Source organism: Rattus norvegicus, chromosome 2, assembly GCF_021556685.1.
Source record: "Rattus norvegicus strain SHRSP/BbbUtx chromosome 2, alternate assembly SHRSP_T2T, whole genome shotgun sequence".
Classification (NCBI taxonomy): Eukaryota; Metazoa; Chordata; class Mammalia; order Rodentia; family Muridae; genus Rattus; species Rattus norvegicus.
In genome coordinates, this window is record NC_141535.1 from 24801623 (window position 1) to 24820853 (window position 19231).

At 44.2% G+C, this 19231-nt stretch overlaps 1 protein-coding gene across 3 annotated transcripts in view; it reads right to left on the reverse strand.

Moving 5' to 3' along the window:
• Positions 1-654: 654 nt before the first annotated feature.
• Rasgrf2 (RAS protein-specific guanine nucleotide-releasing factor 2) overlaps positions 655-19231 on the reverse strand; it is a 242029-nt gene continuing 223452 nt past the window's right edge. For all 3 annotated transcript variants that reach the window (NM_053721.3, XM_087614308.1, XM_087614302.1), the window contains 5 exon segments: positions 655-4751; positions 6052-6120; positions 6671-6788; positions 8004-8083; positions 17817-18014. In NM_053721.3, coding sequence (NP_446173.2) covers positions 4659-4751; positions 6052-6120; positions 6671-6788; positions 8004-8083; positions 17817-18014 — 558 coding nt within the window. In that variant the 3' untranslated portion in view covers positions 655-4658.

A 19231-nucleotide genomic window follows, 5' to 3' on the forward strand; every position in this document is an offset into this window, starting at 1 on the left:
TGTTAACTTCCTGTCAAACAGTTGCTGGCTCTGCCTTTTGACCTGTGCTTGGCCTCACTGAATCCTGTTTACAATACTCAAATGGAAAGCTCTTGGAGTAAAGGTGTGTGCTAAGGCTAAGCCACAGCACAACTGAAAACAGGGTTTTCTAGTAAACACCACAACCTTGGGGTTCCCAGGATGATAGAATAGCCTTCAACCGTAACAGGATGGTGACATTTTCATGAATAAAGTTTTTAAAGGCGATGCAACCGGAGATGGCTCAGAAGTTCCTGAACGTGAGAGCTGGTAGTAACTGGATGTCTCTGAAGCCTGCTCAGAAGCTCGAGGTTGTCCTCACAGGACATGAGCTGCCTGGGCAGGGTGGGTTCTCCGTCGGGAAGCAGCAGGCAGACATGGGCTGGGGATGTGACTGGGACAGATTTAAGAAGCAGAACCTGACTGGGACAAGCTGGTCATTTATATCTTTTTAGAGGACCCTACCCCCTCCAATCCTCTGCTTAGTAATTGAGTCTGCAAAATGGGTTCTTCTGGGTGTTCTGTGTACCTGAACTGTAGAAGGAAAAGAATGTTTATATACAGGAGTCGATTGACGTGAAGGACGTTGTCAACAGTGGGACAGGATGTAAATGAAGAAACCACGAGACTGCTGAGTACTGAAGAAAGGCGACGTTTAATTTGCATATCGGCATAACCTACACCTCACTTGGCAAGTGCTTGGACACAACACAGATCCCCCCTTAGAGTTACAAATGACAGCAGATGTGCAAAGTAGCCAGACACAAACAATGCGTTTCACTGACCATCACATGTGTTCGCACATAGAAACACACACACACACACACACACACACACACACACAAATAATAAGTACATTTAATTCCTCTGCAAAAGAGAGCTGAGAATGGCAGTCGGTCACCTCACAACCGTACAGCACTTTACAGTTTACATTCTGACCCCTTTGATCCTCAGGACAGCCCAGTGAGGTAGACAGCACAGGAATTATGATTAATCCCATTTTGCAGATGTGAAAAGTGAGACTCAGAGGTGTAAACACTGGCTTATACTTTTCGGTGGGCAGTGCAGAGCTGTGCTGAGGCTCATGTCTGGCCCAGTGCTATTTCATCACCGACTTTCTGGTTCAAACTGAAATGTGCAGAGACAAGGGTTCGACATTGTGAAACAGGGTGAGTGTTGTCCTAGAGCAGACCGGATCAAGGACAATCAACAGTAACCTTAATGCCATGCCCCCAAATGAAATGTCAGCAGAAGTGGAAACTTTGTTAGATCGCTCACATGTCAGCACCTACAACAAAAGGTTCTTCTCTATTTCTGTTCTCTCCCACTTTAAGGTAAGGAAAGAATACCCACTACATTCCACCGACTAGAGTCGGATTTCCAGGAACCATAGAGGTGCGTGTAAAAGTCACCAGCCTTACAGTCTTATTTCTCACAGAGATGGAAATGAATGAATTCCGTTCAGGAGTCTCCTCCAGCTGCGGACATCAGCTGGGCTAAAATCATTGTATGGTATATTATCTCTCATGCCATTCCAACCACAGTAGGAATGGTAATGCTTGCAGTTTAAATTTCAAGGAAACATTTAAAACAAGAGATGTTTTGTTGGGGAATGACATTAAAGTTGAAAAGAAAAGCTAAAACATCTTTTTTTTTTTTTAATGTGAAAGCTGACAGATTTGGGAACGACCGCTGTATTGCGCTCCTCTTTAGGTAAGATGCAATGTCTGCTCGCCCACCGTTTGGTCTCACCTAACGTGAAAGAAAGGGGAAGGGCCCATGCTCACATTGAACGGCTCACAGCGGATGATCCGGCGTCTGTGAGTTTCATGTTTGTGTGTAGTACTTTGAGATGCAGAAACAGACAGCAAAGGGGACTTTGTGTCAGGGACACTCCAAAATATTTCCACAGCAGCTTAAAACCCCCTCTTTATATTCCCCTGTTAAATTGCTAACAAAAACTGACAGGATTATACTTCAAGCCTGCAACTGTCACATATGGTAGAGGGCTTCGGTAAGAGATTTGTTTCTGTACTAAGTGTGGAGATGTCTTGGGCGTCCCCCAAATCCTTCCTCACAGCCACGCCACCGACTAGCGAGATGATGCACTAATTTGAAAGCATGAAAGCAGGTTGATTTCCTGTTAATGTTTCAGTACACGTGTTCACTTCTTCATCTTTGGAAGCCGGACTCCCAGTGCTCTTAGGAATCTGTCTCCTAAAGCAGAGTGTTGGCAGACACAGACTGGAGCACATGCGTCGCATCCTACAAGTACATAGAAAGCTTCAAAGAACAGGGGCTTTCAACAATCACAGGAAAAAAATCACAAATTGCTCTGGTGAGTTTTAAATGTGACCAAGTGGAGGTGTTTTGTTTCTAAATGTGCATTCCTGCCTTGGCTAACCCACATACGATCTTTAGCTCTAACAAGGTGAAGAAATGGAGTAAAAAGCGATGGCAGTACCCACAATGACCACTGGGGGCACTCCCAACATTCTACTGTGAACAAGCTCCCCAGAAAAGCTGCGTTTCAACAGATGAGGGGCATTAGAAATTCCTTCCTCTTATTTTTTTTAAACTAAGAATGGCTGCACTGGCCTCTGGAATACAACATTGGGGAAATAGGAGCCCAAACTCCTGAGCAATGTGCACACAGAGCCATCCCCTGAAGGGCAGGGACGGGGTGGAGCGGAAGCAGGGTGGGTCGGAGTCGATGGGGGTACTCCTTTCCCAGTGGTGTTTTTCATGAAGTTGGTATGCTGTGGTCCTCTCAAGAATGCTGACCTTTGCTTTTTTCTCTCTACGATCTTGTTTGGCCTCCGAACACGGAGAAACAAGTCACAAGGTATGCACAGTTAGCGTCCAACATCCTATGCTGTCATCATGCACCACGATGCAATGATCTCTTCTCCGAAACCGAAGAGGACAAACAAGCAACTCAGGAAATAAATGAACAAAAAGGAGAACGCGTCTGTAAGTGCCCCCCGTGGGACTTAGTGCTACACTGTCGGCTAATAGGAACCAGCGAAAAGACTTTTGGAGTGGAGTTCATATACTGTAAATATTTTTCACTCAGTTTGTATTTCTCTATGCAGTTATATACAAGGATGGCCAATGCTTGCAGTAAATGTGCCTTTGCTAGCTCTGTGGTACATCACCGATGCTAGCGCTTAAGCCAACAAGTGGAAAGCACCAGCTCGTTGTTAGCTCTACCACGCAATTAAAATGCAAGGGAAGAGGAGAAATAGCAGGCAGGTCAGTCACCACTGTCAGCATCAATAAGCATCATTCCTCTAAGGGAAAAATGCCCAGTCCACTAGGCTCAAAGAATAATTACCCACTTCGCTGCCTTCTTTTAAAGCAGTGGTCTTCCTGAGACTAGGAGAGGGAGGCAGTCGAGGAGACCCCCATTCCTTTAACAACAAACCATTGTGAGGAGACCAAGGCCACTTATCCAGGCTTGGGGTGCAAGGAAACCCCCTTCATTTGGTTTTTATGCGGTAAGAGCTGTGGTGTGCTCCGGGCCATTACCCCTGCACTTAGAGTTTTTTTTTTTTTCTTTTATGCAGAATGATCTCAAAATCATTTTAAACAAAGATGTTTGAGACAGGAGAAAGGACTGTCTGCCAACAGCACAAGCAAGTGTGAGCTCTCCAACAGAAAAAGAAAGAAAAAAGAAAAGCCCACAAAATGCTCTTTTTTAAAGTATAGCCAGTGCTCACAATGAACCCCAATGGGTTTGTACACAACAGAAAAAGGTTCTGGGGTAATTTGGGGGAAAGGAAAATAAGTGAAACCAGCGAAGGTGATTTTTAGGCCTACGTTTCCTTAGTAAAAGTCATTTCTCTTCACAGCACATTCCACAGTTTGGTCAGGTGACTGACATGGGCATGCATCTTACTGAGACCTCCATGCTTGGTTCTCCAAGGGGGCAGCTTCTTGGGGCCACCAATCTCTCAGTGAAGCCCCCACTCGAGCCTGTGGGACACTGGATACTTGTCATTAAGGAAATGCTACCCACAAATCCACTGCATTTTTAATCTTTTATTTCCTGTCCTATTGCCTAAAGGGTAAAAACGGCCATTTTGAGAGGACACCACTCCATGCACGTAGAACGCACTGAGAGCCATGCACATGCTGCGTGCTGAAACTGCTTTTGTGCTGGGCCTAGAGAGGAAGCTTCAGCCTGGCCATGATGCTTGGCATAAAGAAGCTGTGACAGAAGCAATTGAGTCCTAGGGCGTTGGTAGAGGTGTGCCCAGGCTGGTAGAGTGACAAAGAAACATTGCAGGCCTTCTCTGTGGGACCTCGTCCCTGAGTTCTAACAGAGCACAGGGCAGGGAAGGTTTAGCTTCATTCCACTTCATTACAATTGCTACCAGCGTCTCCGTACTGTACCCCTTACGCAAACTGTGCCATCAGCTTCCCCAGGCTTCACCGTTTACACCTTCCCACCCAAGCCTGGAGCATCTGCCTTTGGCCCATGCAGCAGGGCTTCACTCTTGCTGGAGACAGAATTACAGTTAGGTTCCGTCTTTGGTGGTGAAAGGAGGCAGGCGTTGTCCCTCTGGTTCCCCCCTGTGCCATGCGTGACCCACTTTCCACGGAATTCCAGTGGTCTCGGGGACAGGGCCAGATCTTCAGGCAGGGAGTCGAGGTTCAATCTTGAGTGACAGCTCATAGAGTGTATCTTCATCTATGACAAGGGCTTTGTCAAGCAGGTATTGTATGACCTGAAAAAGAGAGAGAGAGAGAGAGAGAGAGAGAGAGAGAGAGAGAGAGAGAGACAGAGACAGAGAGACAGAGACAGAGAGAGAGGGAGAGAAGGAGAGAGGGAGAGAGGGAGAGAGGGAGAAAGAGAGAGAGAGGGGGAGAGAGACAGAGGGAGAGAAGGAGAGAGGGAGAGAGGGAGAGAGGGAGAAAGAGAGAGAGAGGGAGAGAGGGAGAGAGGGAGAAAGAGAGAGAGAGGGAGAGAGGGAGAGAGAGGGAGAGGGAGAGAGAGGGAGAGGGAGAGAGAGAGAGAGAGAGAGACTTCAGCTGATGTTCCTCTGAGATCAACTATACATTTTCTGAATTCATCTGGCACAGCTCAACACTTTCCCTGAGACATTTCTGTAAAACAAACATGAATGGACATCTAATTATAATAAAAGTAGTCCTTTCCTAACCTCTGGTCTCAGTGAGTATCCTAGAGAGCATACGTGATCTCCGATGGCGTTACTGGGCGTTTCTACGCCTTATACATATTTACAGTATTAGTTTTAAACTTGCAGTGATAAACACTCATATCACGCATTGGGATTTGCTTCCTCTGTAACACAGGCACACGGAGCTCTCATGGCTTACAGCTTTAAGAGTGCAGCCTAGGATGATGGCCACGCAGAGGTGCACTTCACAGCAACACAGACAGGGTGAAATCCCGTTAGCTTGCTCCCTGCTGTTCATGCGTGCATGGGACAGATACCAGGAATAGGGAAACAAAACGGCACTGCCAGTGAAGATGTAAGGACGCGTTTCTATGGAAACGTTTCTTCTTGTTGAATGCTCATAACCCCTATGAGTATAATGTGACAAATACATAAAGTCACTGCTCTAGGCTGATTTAGTTGCTATGGCAAACATCATGACCAAAAGCAGCTTTGAGAAGAGAGGGTTTATTTCACCTTATCCTGTATAGTCCATCACTGGGAGGAACCAAAGAGCCAATTTAGAGGAAGAAACTGAAGCAAACTGCTACTTTATTATTTTATTTTATAAAATTCGGTCAGTTTGTAAAATGGATTTTGTGACCTGGAGAGGTTGAAATGGGATGGAAGCCCCGGCAATGTACGGAGGAGAGAGGGCTAGAACCCAAGACACAGGCTGAGTGATGAACTCAAGTGGATGCGTTGGTCCTTTCTCTCAGTCACACTTGCTGGTCATTCCTACTTTAGGTCCTCGCCACAGGCAGCTTCTGATCATTGCTCATCCATGTGGTTTGATGGGCCACTAATTTCTGTACTTGTCTTTGCAAGTTCTCACACACAGTGTTACCTTTGGCTGCTGGTCTATGCGGTAAGCGGTCTGCTGGAACTGGCGTATCTCACGAATGATGTGTGATATCTAATGGGGAAAAAAATAGGCAACTCAGAAGTACCCCTCTGCCTCGTAGTACTTTCTCCCAGGATGGTATCCCCACGTCCTGTCCTCTATAATGTAGAAGGAGCTCTGTCTGATCACTTCCTGTACCTTTGAGGAGCCAAGAGGAAAGCAAACAAGAAGATATTCTTGAACTCAGAACATCAGGTTAGCTGACTGTGGATGGCCTCAGAATGGCCTCAAGCTAGGGGCAGGGAGAAGCTCTGGGTGCTGCTTCTTGTGGGTTTTGAGCCTGTAGCTTGGTGTTCAGAACATGGGTGTCTAGCAAGGCTACTCATGCATCTATATACTGCTCAGTGTTATAGAACCATCTCTGGACCTTTATTCCCAACAGCCTGGACTCAGACGGCAAGCAGAAGTGTCTACCAAAATGTCTCTTTAACTGGCTGTCAAGAGCTGTCCCTGCCCTCTCTTCTACCTTAAGATGTAGAAGCGAACACTGCCTTATTACCTAGCCTCTTCCCTCTAAGCCAAGAAGTCACTGACACAGGCCAATCACAAAATGGCCCCTTACCATTCGCATTTTGGAGAAATTGACAAGGCCTTCTTCGGTAAAGTTTGGTGTCCCTTCTTCAATGAATGCCAGGTCTGTCAAGTACATCCCAAGGTAAGGGACAGCTGGGGGGTTACAGCTGCAAGGCAAGGAAGAGTGGCTCTTACTCTATACACACACAGTTAGAACTTGCAGCACGTGAAACAGTGTGGAAGTGCTTTAGAAGATGCAGACTTAATATGCGTCATAGCTACACACTGAAGTGATGAAGGGAGACACTTGTTTGGGCAAAGTGGGTCCACTTGGTTTTTCCAGTGAGGCCCAAGGCTAAGGCTCTGTCTTCTCGTGCAGAGGGAACAGAGTTTGAATCCCACTTGATCAGTTGCTCAGGGATACTGAGACAGAAAAGCTAGTCTCTGAAGTTTGATGGGAAGCTTAAGAAAGATATGCGAACAGCTAATGTGCAGTGTGTAAACATTTAGCAAGTACTTGCTAGGCTGTCATTGCTGTTTCTGATGTAATAGCAACGAATCTACGATTGCCAGTAGTGGGGCACAAGACTAATGCTCTCCCAAAGGAAGCCAAGCACACATGTTAAACCACAAGAAAACCACTTGCAAGCAACAGAGACCTTACTCTCCCCTCCCAACGTGTGTGTGTGTGTGTGTGTGTGTGTGTGTGTGCGCGCGTGTGCGTGCATGTGCATACAGAGAATAATCTACATCTAAAAAACCAAAAATAAATAATAGTAATAAACTGCTTTTGGAATATTTAGATGAAAGACACCCCAGTAAATTATTATATTTAGATTAAGAAATACAAAATTAAGAAATTCATATTAAGAGGGATTCGACTTATGGTCATATCTTCCTATCTGGAATATAGTCCATATATTTCTAAAGTACTTACTATACTCACAGTATTGTAAGATGCTCACTATATGCACAGTATCCTTACACACCTTGGTACAACCAACAGTGCTTGCTGTATGCACAGTATCTATATAAACCATGGTACATCCGTAAGATGCTCACTGTATGCACAGAATCCCTACATGCCATGGTATTTCTGTAAGAATCTCACTACATGCACCACGTCCTTACCCACGACGGAACATACACCTGTAATATGCTCACTAGACTTACAGTCTCCATACACACCATGTTACTTCCATAAGCTGTTCGCTAGATGCACAGAATTCCAAGTGAAAAGCAAAACTCTCCAAACACTACAATGATGGGAGCTGCTCTCTGTTTCTTCTCCCCAGCCCCAGAGGGAGTCGGCCATGTGTGACTACCACATAGATCGTACGATACATTCTTGAAGTGAGTCATAATGATTAAGTTAGACATACTTTTTGAGAGTTTCTCTGAGGTTTTTAAATCTTCCTTCAGACGAGACAGTCTTCTGAAGTTTGTCCATCAGAGCTTTTGTCTAGAAAGAAAAGAAGAAAAGAAGCTACGTCTGTGAAGAGAACACGGAATTCGATGAGACTGGGTTGCTGCAGGGCACCCTGTGGGCTCCCTTCTTCAGTGGCAGGTGCTGATGCCATCTGATGCTTAAAAGAAGATGGGAAGGAACACACAGCCTGGACCCAGAGTGAGGAAAAACATAAAGAAGGGAAATATTGCAATGCAAAGAAGACTGAGGAACGTAAGCCTGTGGTGAATGGGTGTCTTGAAGGGGGAATTTTCCTAAGAGGGATTTCAGGACCAATCTCATTCTTCTATTGAAGGGCTGGCATCTGACTCAGGACCTTGCGCATGCTGGAAAAATACTCTACCTCTGAGGTATACTCCCAGGCTGTAGTGAATCTTTTCAGTATGAATATCCAAACCATGAAAGAACTCACTTGCCTGCTTTGATGTAGACTAAACAATATCTTCCGCTCGAAATCTTTTCTTTTTTTAGTGATTCTGCTCATCAGTTTGTGAGGGAAGTTTATGTCTATACTTTATGAAGACCTAATAGGGCTGTTGGGAGTTTCTTCCATAGATTCCAGAGAATGGCAGTGTGGCGCTGGGGGACTGGATGAGAACCTACTGCTGGTGGAAACACACAGGCGTCTCGGTGGGGCCTGATCCTCCATGGCTAACTATCAGAAGCACTTGGCATGCCTAGGTTGAAGACTGTGTAATCTTGTCTTGGCATAGATTCGTTTCTAGAACAATCCAAGATGTGGTTATCCCCATCCAGATTTCTGAGGTCTCAAAGTGCCTCTTTCCTGGTCTGGAACTGGCTGTGGTCCAATGAAGCTTCAAAAGTACAGTCTCCTCCACAACCACAGATCTAGAGAGTTCCACAGGCTTTCTGGGCTCTTACAAACTGATATCAGACTTGCAATTGGGAGATGGTGTTGTCAAAGTTTTTGTAGGCAGGCCCCTCTGTGACCAGGCCCTCCTGACGGTGACTGGATCAAGGCACTTGGCTGTGCACAGTACCACCCTAGTGAACAATCCAACAGCCACAGCCAGTGACTCCCACACTGACTGAAATGTGATGTCATTGCATCTGTTACCATGGAACTTGCAACAGTAATTTTGAGCTCAGAATCTCTCTTCCATAATTATCATCACATTGCATGTTTTCTCTCGAAATCAAGACTGCCACTGAAGTCAATTATAGAGAAGGCCCAGAACTTCCTTAAAGGTTGAAGGAAACCTTGGCACAGTACACCAATCTCAGCCAGTTCAACAAAAATAATTGCTCACTTATTTCCTGATTGGGATAGTGTGTATTTATGTGTCAGGCTTCTGCGGAGAGAAGGGGTCTGCATAACGAGAAGAGCCTACATCACTTCTATGACTGCCGTTGAATCTACGGGTGTCTTAAGTGAAGTTTTTGTTCTTTGCGCGTGTATAAGCGCAAACACACACACACACACACACACACACACACGCATGCATGCACACGCACACATGTGCACACACATCCCTAAATCCCTACACACATATGTCCGTGTCTACATACACACACATACGCACACACACACAAACACACAAACACACACACAAACGCACACACAAACACACACACACACAAACACACACACATACAGACATGCATGAATACACACACACAAACACACACACAATCATGCACACATGCATGAATACAAACACACAAACACACACACACAATCATGCACACATGCATGAATGCACACACACATACACACACACATACACACACACACACACACACACACACACACACACACACACCACTATTTTTTTTTATTAACTTGAGTATTTCTTATTTACATTTCGACTGTTATTCCCTTTCCCGGTTTACGGGCCAACATCCCCCTAACCCCTCCCCCTCCCCTTCTTTATGAGTGTTCCCCTCCCCATCCTCCCCCCATTGCCGCCCTCCCCCCAATAATCACGTTCACTGGGGTTTCAGTCTTAGCAGGACCCAGGGCTTCCCCTTCCACTGGTGCTCTTACTAGAATATTCATTGCTACCTATGGGGTCAGAGTCCAGGGTCAGTCCATGTATAGTCTTTAGGTAGTGGCTTAGTCCCTGGAAGCTCTGGTTGCTTGGCATTGTTGTTCATATGGGGTCTTGAGCCCCTTCAAGCTTTCCAGTTCTTTCTCTGATTCCTTCAAGGGGGGTCCTGTTCTCAGTTCAGTGGTCTGCTGCTGGCATTCGCCTCTGTATTTGCTGTATTCTGGCTGTCTCTCAGGAGAGATCTACATCCGGCTCCTGTCGGCCTGCACTTCTTTGCTTCATCCATCTTGTCTAATTGGGTGGCTGTATATGTATGGGCCACATGTGGGGCAGGCTCTGAATGGGTGTTCCTTCTGTGTCTGTTTTAATCTTTGCCTCTCTATTCCCTGCCAAGGGTATTCTTGTTCCCCTTTTAAAGAAGGAGTGAAGCATTCACATTTTGATCATCCGTCTTGAGTTTCATTTGTTCTAGGCATCTAGGGTAATTCAAGCATTTGGGCTAATAGCCACTTATCAATGAGTGCATACCATGTGTGTTTTTCTGTGATTGGGTTACCTCACTAAGGATGATATTTTCCAGTTCCAACCATTTGTCTATGAATTTCATAAAGTCATCGTTTTTGATAGCTGAGTAATATTCCATTGTGTAGATGTACCACATTTTCTGTATCCATTCCTCTGTTGAAGGGTATCTGGGTTCTTTCCAGCTTCTGGCTATTATAAATAAGGCTGCTATGAACATAGTGGAGCACGTGTCTTTTTTATATGTTGGGGCATCTTTTGGGTATAGCTGGATCCAAGAGAGGTATAGCTGGATCGTCAGGCAGTTCAATGTCCAATTTTCTGAGGAACCTCCAGACTGATTTCCAGAATGGTTGTACCTGTCTGCAATCCCAACAACAATGGAGGAGTGTTCCTCTTTCTCCACATCCTCGCCAGCATTTGCTGTCACCTGAGTTTTGGATCTTAGCCATTCTCACTGGTGTGAGGTGAAATCTCAGGGTTGTTTTGATTTGCATTTCCCTTATGACTAAAGATGTTGAACATTTCTTTAGGTGTTTCTCAGCCATTCGGCATTCCTCAGCTGTGAATTCTTTGTTTAGCTCTGAACCCCATTTTTTAATAGGGTTATTTGTCTCCCTGCGGTCTAACTTCTTGAGTTCTTTGTATATTTTGGATATAAGGCCTCTATCTGTTGTAGGATTGGTGAAGATCTTTTCCCAATCTGTTGGTTGCTGTTTTGTCCTAACCACAGTGTCCTTTGCCTTACAGAAGCTTTGCAGTTTTATGAGATCCCATTTGTCAATTCTTGATCTTAGAGCATAAGCCATTGGTGTTTTGTTCAGGAAATTTTTTCCAGTGCCCATGTGTTCGAGATGCTGCCCTCGTATTTCTTCTATTACTTTGAGTGTATCTGATGTGGAGGTCCTTGATCCACTTGGACTTAAGCTTTGTACAAGGTGATAAGCATGGATCGATCTGCATTCTTCTACATGTTGTCCTCCAGTTGAACCAGCACCATTAGCTGAAAATGCTATCTTTTTTCCATTTGATGGTTTTGGCTCCTTTGTCAAAAATCACGTGCCCATAGGTGTGTAGGTTCATTTCTTGGTCTTCAATTCTGTTCCATAGGTCTATCTCTCTGTCTCTGTACCAACACCATGCAGTTTTTATCACTATTGCTCTGTAATACTGCTTGAGTTCAGGGAGAGTGATTCCCCCTGAAGTCCTTTTATTGTTGAGGATAGTTTTAGCTATCCTGGGTTTTTTGTTATTCCAGATGAATTTGCAAATTGTTCTGTCTAACTCTTTGAAGAAATGGATTGGAATTTTGATGGGATTGCACTGAATCTGTAGATCGCTTTTGGTAAAATGGCCATTTTTACTATATTAATCCTGCCAATCCATGAGCATGGGAGATCTTTCCATCTTCTGAGGTCTTTTTCAATTTCTTTCTTCAGAGTCTTGAAGTTCTTATTGCACAGATCTTTTACTTGCTTGGTTAAAGTCACACCGAGGTACTTTATATTGTTTGGGTCTATTATGAAGGGTGTCGTTTCCCTAATTTCTTTCTTGGCTTGTTTCTCTTTTGTGTAGAGGAAGGCTACTGATTTATTTGAGTTAATTTTATACCCAGCCACTTTGCTGAAGTTGTTTATCAGCTTTAGTAGTTCTCTGGTGGAACTTTTGGGATCACTTAAATATACTATCATATCATCTGCAAATAGTGATATTTTGACTTCTTCTTTACCAATCTGTATCCCCTTGGCCTCCTTTTGTTGTCTGATTGCTCTGGCTAGAACTTCAAGAACTATATTGAATAAGTAGGAAGAGAGTGGGCAGCCTTGTCTAGTTCCTGATTTTAGGGGGATTGCTTCAAGTTTCTCTCCATTTAGTTTAATGTTAGCAACTGGTTTGCTGCATGTGGCTTTTACTATGTTTAGGTATGGGCCTTGAATTCCTATTCTTTCCAGGACTTTTATCATGAAGGGGTGTTGAATTTTGTCAAATGCTTTCTCAGTGTCTAATGAAAGGATCATGTGGTTTTGTTCTTTCAGTTTGTTTATATAATGGATCACGTTGATGGTTTTCCGTATATTAAACCATCCCTGCATGCCTGGGATGAAGCCTACTTGATCATGGTGGATGATTGTTTTGATGTGCTCTTGGATTCGGTTTGCCAGAATTTTATTGAGTATTTTTGCGTTGAAATTCATAAGGGAAATTGGTCTGAAGTTCTCTTTCTTTGTTGGGTCTTTGTGTGGTTTAGGTATAAGAGTAATTGTAGCTTCATAGAAGGAATTCAGTAGTGCTCCATCTGTTTCAATTTTGTGGAATACTTTGGATAATATTGTTATGAGGTCTTCTATGAAGGTCTGATAGAACTCTGCACTAAACCCGTCTGGACCTGGGCTCCTTTTGGTTGGGAGAACTTTAATGACTGCTTCTATTTCCTTAGGAGTTATGGGGTTGTTTAACTGGTTTATCTGTTCCTGATTTAACTTCGGTACCTCGTATCAGTCTAGGAAATTGTCCATTTCCTGCAGATTTTCAAGTTTTGTTGAATATAGGCTTTTATAGTAAGATCTGATGATTTTTTGAATTTCCTTTAAATCTGTAATTATGTCTCCCTTTTCATTTCTGATTTTGTTAATTTGGACACACTCTCTGTGTCCTCTCGTTAGTCTGGCTAAGGGTTTATCTATCTTGTTGATTTTCTCAAAGAACCAACTTTTGGTTCTGTTGATTCTTTCTATGGTCCTTTTTGTTTCTACTTGGTTGATTTCAGCTCTGAGTTTGATTATTTCCTGCCTTCTACTCCTCCTGGGTGTATTTGCTTCTTTTTGTTCTAGAGCTTTTAGGTGTGCTGTCAAGCTGCTGAATATGCTCTTTCCTGTTTCTTTCTGCAGGCACTCAGAGCTATGAGTTTTCCTCTTAGCACAGCTTTCATTTTGTCCCATAAGTTTGGGTATGTTGTACCTTCATTTTCATTAAATTCTAAAAAGTCTTTAATTTCTTTCTTTATTTCTTCCTTGACCAGGTTATCGTTGAGTAGAGCATTGTTCAACTTCCATGTATATGTGGGCGTTCTTCCCTTATTGTTATTGAAGACCAGCTTTAGGCCGTGGTGGTTTGATAGCACACATGGGATTATTTCTATCTTTCTGTACCTGTTGAGGCCTGTTTTTTGACCAATTATATGGTCAATTTTGGAGAAAGTACCATGAGGAGCTGAGAAGAAGGTATATCCTTTTGCTTTAGGATAGAATGTTCTATAAATATCCGTTAAGTCCATTTGGCTCATGACTTCTCTTAGTCTGTCTACGTCTCTGTTTAATTTCTGTTTCCATGATCTGTCCATTGATGAAGAGTGGGGTGTTGAAGTCTCCTATTATTATTGTGTGAGGTACAATGTGTGTTTTGAGCTTTATTAAGGTTTCTTTTACGTATGTAGGTGCCCTTGTATTTGGGGCATAGATATTTAGGATTGAGAGTTCATCTTGGTGGATTTTTCCTTTGATGAATATGAAGTGTCCTTCCTTATCTTTTTTGATGAATTTTAGTTGAAAATTGATTTTATTTGATATTAGAATGGCTACTCCAGCTTGCTTCTTCCAACCATTTGCTTAGAAAGTTGTTTTCCAGCCTTTCACTCTGAGGTAGTGTCTGTCTTTGTCTCTGAGGTGTTTCCTGTAGGCAGCAGAATGCAGGGTCCTCGTTGCGTATCCAATTTGTTAATCTATGTCTTTTTATTGGGGAGTTGAGACCATTGATGTTGAGAGATATTAAGGAATAGTGATTATTGTTCCTGTTATATTCATATTTGGATGCGAGGTTATGTTTGTGTGCTTTTCTTCTCTTTGTTTTGTTGCCAAGACGATTAGTTTCTTGCTTCTTCTAGGGTATAGCTTGCCTCCTTATGTTGGGCTTTACCATTTACTATCCTTGGTAGTGCTGGATTTGTAGAAAGATATTGTATAAATTTGGTTTTGTCATGGAATATCTTGGTTTCTCCATCTATGTTAATTGAGAATTTTGCAGGATACAGTAACCTGGGCTGGCATTTGTGTTCTCTTAGGGTCTGTATGACATCTGTCCAGGATCTTCTGGCTTTCATAGTCTCTGGCGAAAAGTCTGGTGTGATTCTGATAGGTCTGCCTTTATATGTTACTTGACCTTTTCCCCTTACTGCTTTTAATATTCTTTCTTTATTTTGTGCATTTGGTGTTTTGACTATTATGTGTTGGGAGGTGTTTCTTTTCTGGTCCAATCTATGTGGAGTTCTGTAGGCTTCTTGTATGCTTATGGGTATCTCTTTCTTTAGGTTAGGGAAGTTTTCTTCTATGATTTTGTTGAAGGTATGTACTGGTCCTTTGAGCTGGGAGTCTTCACTCTCTTCTATACCTATTATCCTTAGGTTTGATCTTCTCATTGAGTCCTGGATTTCCTGTTTGCTTTGGACCAGTAGCTTTTTCTGCTTTACATTATCTTTGACAGTTGAGTCGGTGATTTCTATGGAATCTTCTGCTCCTGAGATTCTCTCTTCTATCTCTTCTATTCTGTTGGTGAAGCTTGTATCTATGGCTCCTTGTCTCTTCTTTTGATTTTCTATATCCAGGGTTGTTTCCATGTGTTCTTTCTTGATAGCTTCTATTTCCATTTTTAATTCCTTCAACTGTTTGTTTGTGTTTTCCTGGAATTCTTTCAGGGATTTTTGTGATTCTTCTCTGTAGGCTTCTACTTGTTTATTTATGTTTTCCTATGTTTCTCTAAGGGAGTTCTTCATGTCTTTCTTGAAGTCCTCCAGCATCATGATCAAATATGATTTTGAAACTAGATCTTGCTTTTCTGGTGTGTTTGGATATTCCGTGTTTGCTTTGGTGGGAGAATTGGGCTCCGATGATGCCATGTAGTCTTGGTTTCTGTTGCTTTGGTTCCTGTGCTTGCCTCTCGCCATCAGATTATCTCTAGTGTTACTTTGTTCTGCTATTTCTGACAGTGGCTAGACTGTCCTATAAGCCTGTGTGTCAGGAGTGCTGTAGACCTGTTTTCCTGTTTTCTTTCAGCCAGTTATGGGAACAGAGTGTTCTGCTTTCGGGCGTGTAGGTTTTCCTATCTATAGGTCTTCAGCTGTTCCTGTGGGCCTGTGTCCTGAATTCACTAGGCAGGTCGCTTGGAGTAAGAAGGTTTGTCTTACCTGTGGTCCTGAGGCTCAAGTTTGCTCGTGGGGTGCTGCCTACGAGCTCTCCTCGGGGGCAGCAACCAGGAAGATCTTCACCGCCCTTTCAGGAGCTTCCGTGCACCAGGGTTCCAGATGGCGTTTGGTGTTTTCCTCTGGAATCAGTAATGTGGGCAGAGTGTAGTCTCTTCTGGTTTCCCAGGCGTGTCTGCCTCTCTGAAGGTTTAGCTCTCCCTCTCACTTGATTTGGGTGCAGAGAACTGTTTATCTGGTCGGTCCCTTCAGGTTCCGGCAGTGTCTCAGACGCAGGGGACCTGCTGCTGCTGCGCCCTTATCCAAGGGTACCCAAAGGCCGTATACAGTTTCCTCTTGGGCCAGGGATGTGGGCATGGGTGGGCAGTGTTGGTGGTTTCTTCCGCTCTGCAGTCTCAGGAGTGCCCACCTGTCCAGGCGGTGAGGTCTCTCTCCCACGGGGTTTGGGAGCAGCGAGCTGCTGCGGGCAGGGATCCGTGGGTTTGGGAATCCTGCTAAAAACCAGAAGTGTCCGGTCCTAGAGGAATTTTGCCTCTGTGTCTCCTGAGTTCACCAGTCAGGTTGCTTGGAGCAGGAAGGTTTGTCTTACCTGTGGTCCCGAGGCTCAAGTTTGCTCATGGGGTGCTGCCTACGAGCTCTCCGTGGGGGCAGCAACCAGGAACCACACCACTATTTTTTAAATGTCTGGCTTTTATTTGTCGTTCCAGGCTTTGTTGGCCAGAGATGTCTCAGGATCTAAGTTCAGATTCTCAGCACTGTCATCTTACCAAGGAATAAGGTGGATGGGAACTGTGAGGGCCTAGTGTCTGGCAACCCAGAGAATTCTAAAACAACTCCTGCTCTAGAGAGAAGGCTGAGAGAGAGAAGTGAAGAGAGAAGAAAGAATGAGCTCATCTGAAAGGTCCTTGAGCCCTTGGGGCAGTAGGACCGAAGTCTTGAAGAAACAGCAGCAGAAATGAAGAAACACATTCATGCTCATTTGGTCCCTGAGACACAAGCATTGTGGGATGCCACTCTCAATGCTCTCGATGGCAGTGTACAGCAAAGTGTCTATCACAATATATACATCAAGGTATATAGCAGAGTGCCACCAAAGGTTAGGCTAAGAGTGCATGGTACAGATCTCCTCCCAAGAGGCATTAAGGCAGTGTGAAGGAGCCTGGGAAAATCTTACAAGACCCTTTGTGGGGACCAATGTAGTGATTCAATAATCAAGAGTTCACATGCTGGGTCACCACTGGCAGATAGCTTATGGTGAGATATACCCTAGGCTCAGACTATTAGCAGAGCCAATGGGAGTAGACAAGATAAGGCTAGCCCAATTCCCGGGGAACAGTCATGGACTATGCACACCAAGGAGCAAGCAATTCATAAAAGCCTGCACCTATGACCAACCTGTGAAGGACTAGGTCAGAGGTGGAGACAGTCTTGTAGTCCAGATCAAGTCTTCCAGATAGACAAGTAGACGCCAAGCCTCTCCAAGCCTCACCAGCACCCAAGGAAAAGGCCAGAGGGGAGGAGCTCAGTATGGCTTGATTATTAAAATGGTCTGAGTCAATAACAGAGGTAAGCTAAATCTAACTGAAGAATGCCAACAGTCACGTCTGCACGCCTAAGACACCAAGCCAAAAATTTGAAGCTGCTCCCAGAATGACATAGGAAAGGTTGAACACCCAGGCCTCTGGGGATGAAGGCTTTGGTGGAGTCTCGGGACAGGCAGACTTCACTGGGCACTTCTGGGCTCACTTTCCCTCCAGAGAGAGTTCAGGAAATGAGCTGTGACTGACAGCCATATTGTTTGAGGCTGTCCCCCGAAATGTTTTAATGAGTGTTTTGGAGACACACCGGAGGGGAATTAATTAAGCGGTGAGAGCAGGGCAATTATCCATTGGCACCTTCCTTTGGCAACTGCACTGCTCATTTCACTAATGATTTCCTAATTAGCACTATTCACCGAGGCTCTCTCTCCCCCATCTCCTCCTGTTGCACAACCGAGGCTCACCTGCTTGGACACCTTGGTCCAGGTTTTCTTCAGCCTGTAGATGGCACTTCTGTTTAAGGCCGAGGTGATCTCCAGCACACCATTGTAGTTGTGTAGACATCGGCAGATGTCCGCCACTGCTACCCACTTCTCAATGGCATTGGCACGGGAACTGATGTCAGCATAATTCATTATCTGGGAGGCCACCAGGTTACTCATCTAAGACAATCAAACAGACCAGGCAAGCTGTCTTAAGAGCCAACACAATGCATTCAGATAAATGGCCGAGTGGCCTGTGAGCACACAAGCAAAGCAGGCTATTATGTCGTGGTACAAAGCCCAGTGACTCTGGAGTCTACGATGATAATGATAACAGCAAGCCACCCACACCTGCTCTTCCTGAGAGCAAAGGCAGGGACTCTTGGGAATCCAGCGGGTTGAAGGAACCTGGATCTTATAAAATGAGTAATTGTTTCTAAGGAGTCCCTGCCAAGAAGGGAATACGGTGGAGTGAGCTAAGTACCAAGGAAAGGACACACTGCAGACCACAGTGTCACTCTTTGAGGAGCCATATTCCTTTGCCCCCAACTGTGTCTAGATGACATATTCCAGGAAACCAGAAGTTTCCATTAGTCTGAATTCTAAACGGGTCAGCTCTCAAACAGAAAATCACTTAGTGTAGAAAAAGAAAGCACACTTTCTTCTTGTGAAATTTCACTGGCAAAAACCAAAGAGACTCCAAAGCTTAAGGACTGTGGTAACTAACGGCATCTGAAGCAGCTCAACTTTTGTAACAACATGGAAAAGGGCAGAATATAATCATTATCATGTGTATGTGCACATGTGTGTGTGTGTGTTGTGTGAGTGTGTGTGTGTGTGCGTGTGTGTGTGTGTGTGTGTGTGTGAGAGAGAGAGAGAGAGAGAGAGGGGAGAGAGAGAGAGAGAGAGAGAGAGAGAGAGAGAGAGAGTCTGGTATCCACACACTAAATCTGATGGGTACCCCAACTTTTTGAAGATATATAGGCTCTTACAGTACCTTTGAGTGTTGTATAGAAAGTCATTAAAATACCTACTAGGGTTAATCACTTGTTCAGATTTAATGTGGAGAATGACATAGAATCAAGTTTGTTGGCAGAAGGTGATTTTGTTAGTCAATAATTTGTTGATAAACTTTTATTAACTTATTAACAATTTCTAACAAATTATTAATTTGTAATTGTTTTAAATCAATCATTTGATAATAAAGGATGCTATTCCAATAATTATTCAGGAAGTGGGCTAGGACACCTTTGCCTTTGGAACAGAAGGATAAAAAATTCATGCTCCTGATCTGTTTGGGTGTTGGATGTCCCCATCGACCATGTGTCAATGGTCTGGTCCCTAGTGGGTCCTGTGGGAAGGTGCACTGTCAGTCTGTCCATCAAGGAGTCATGTCG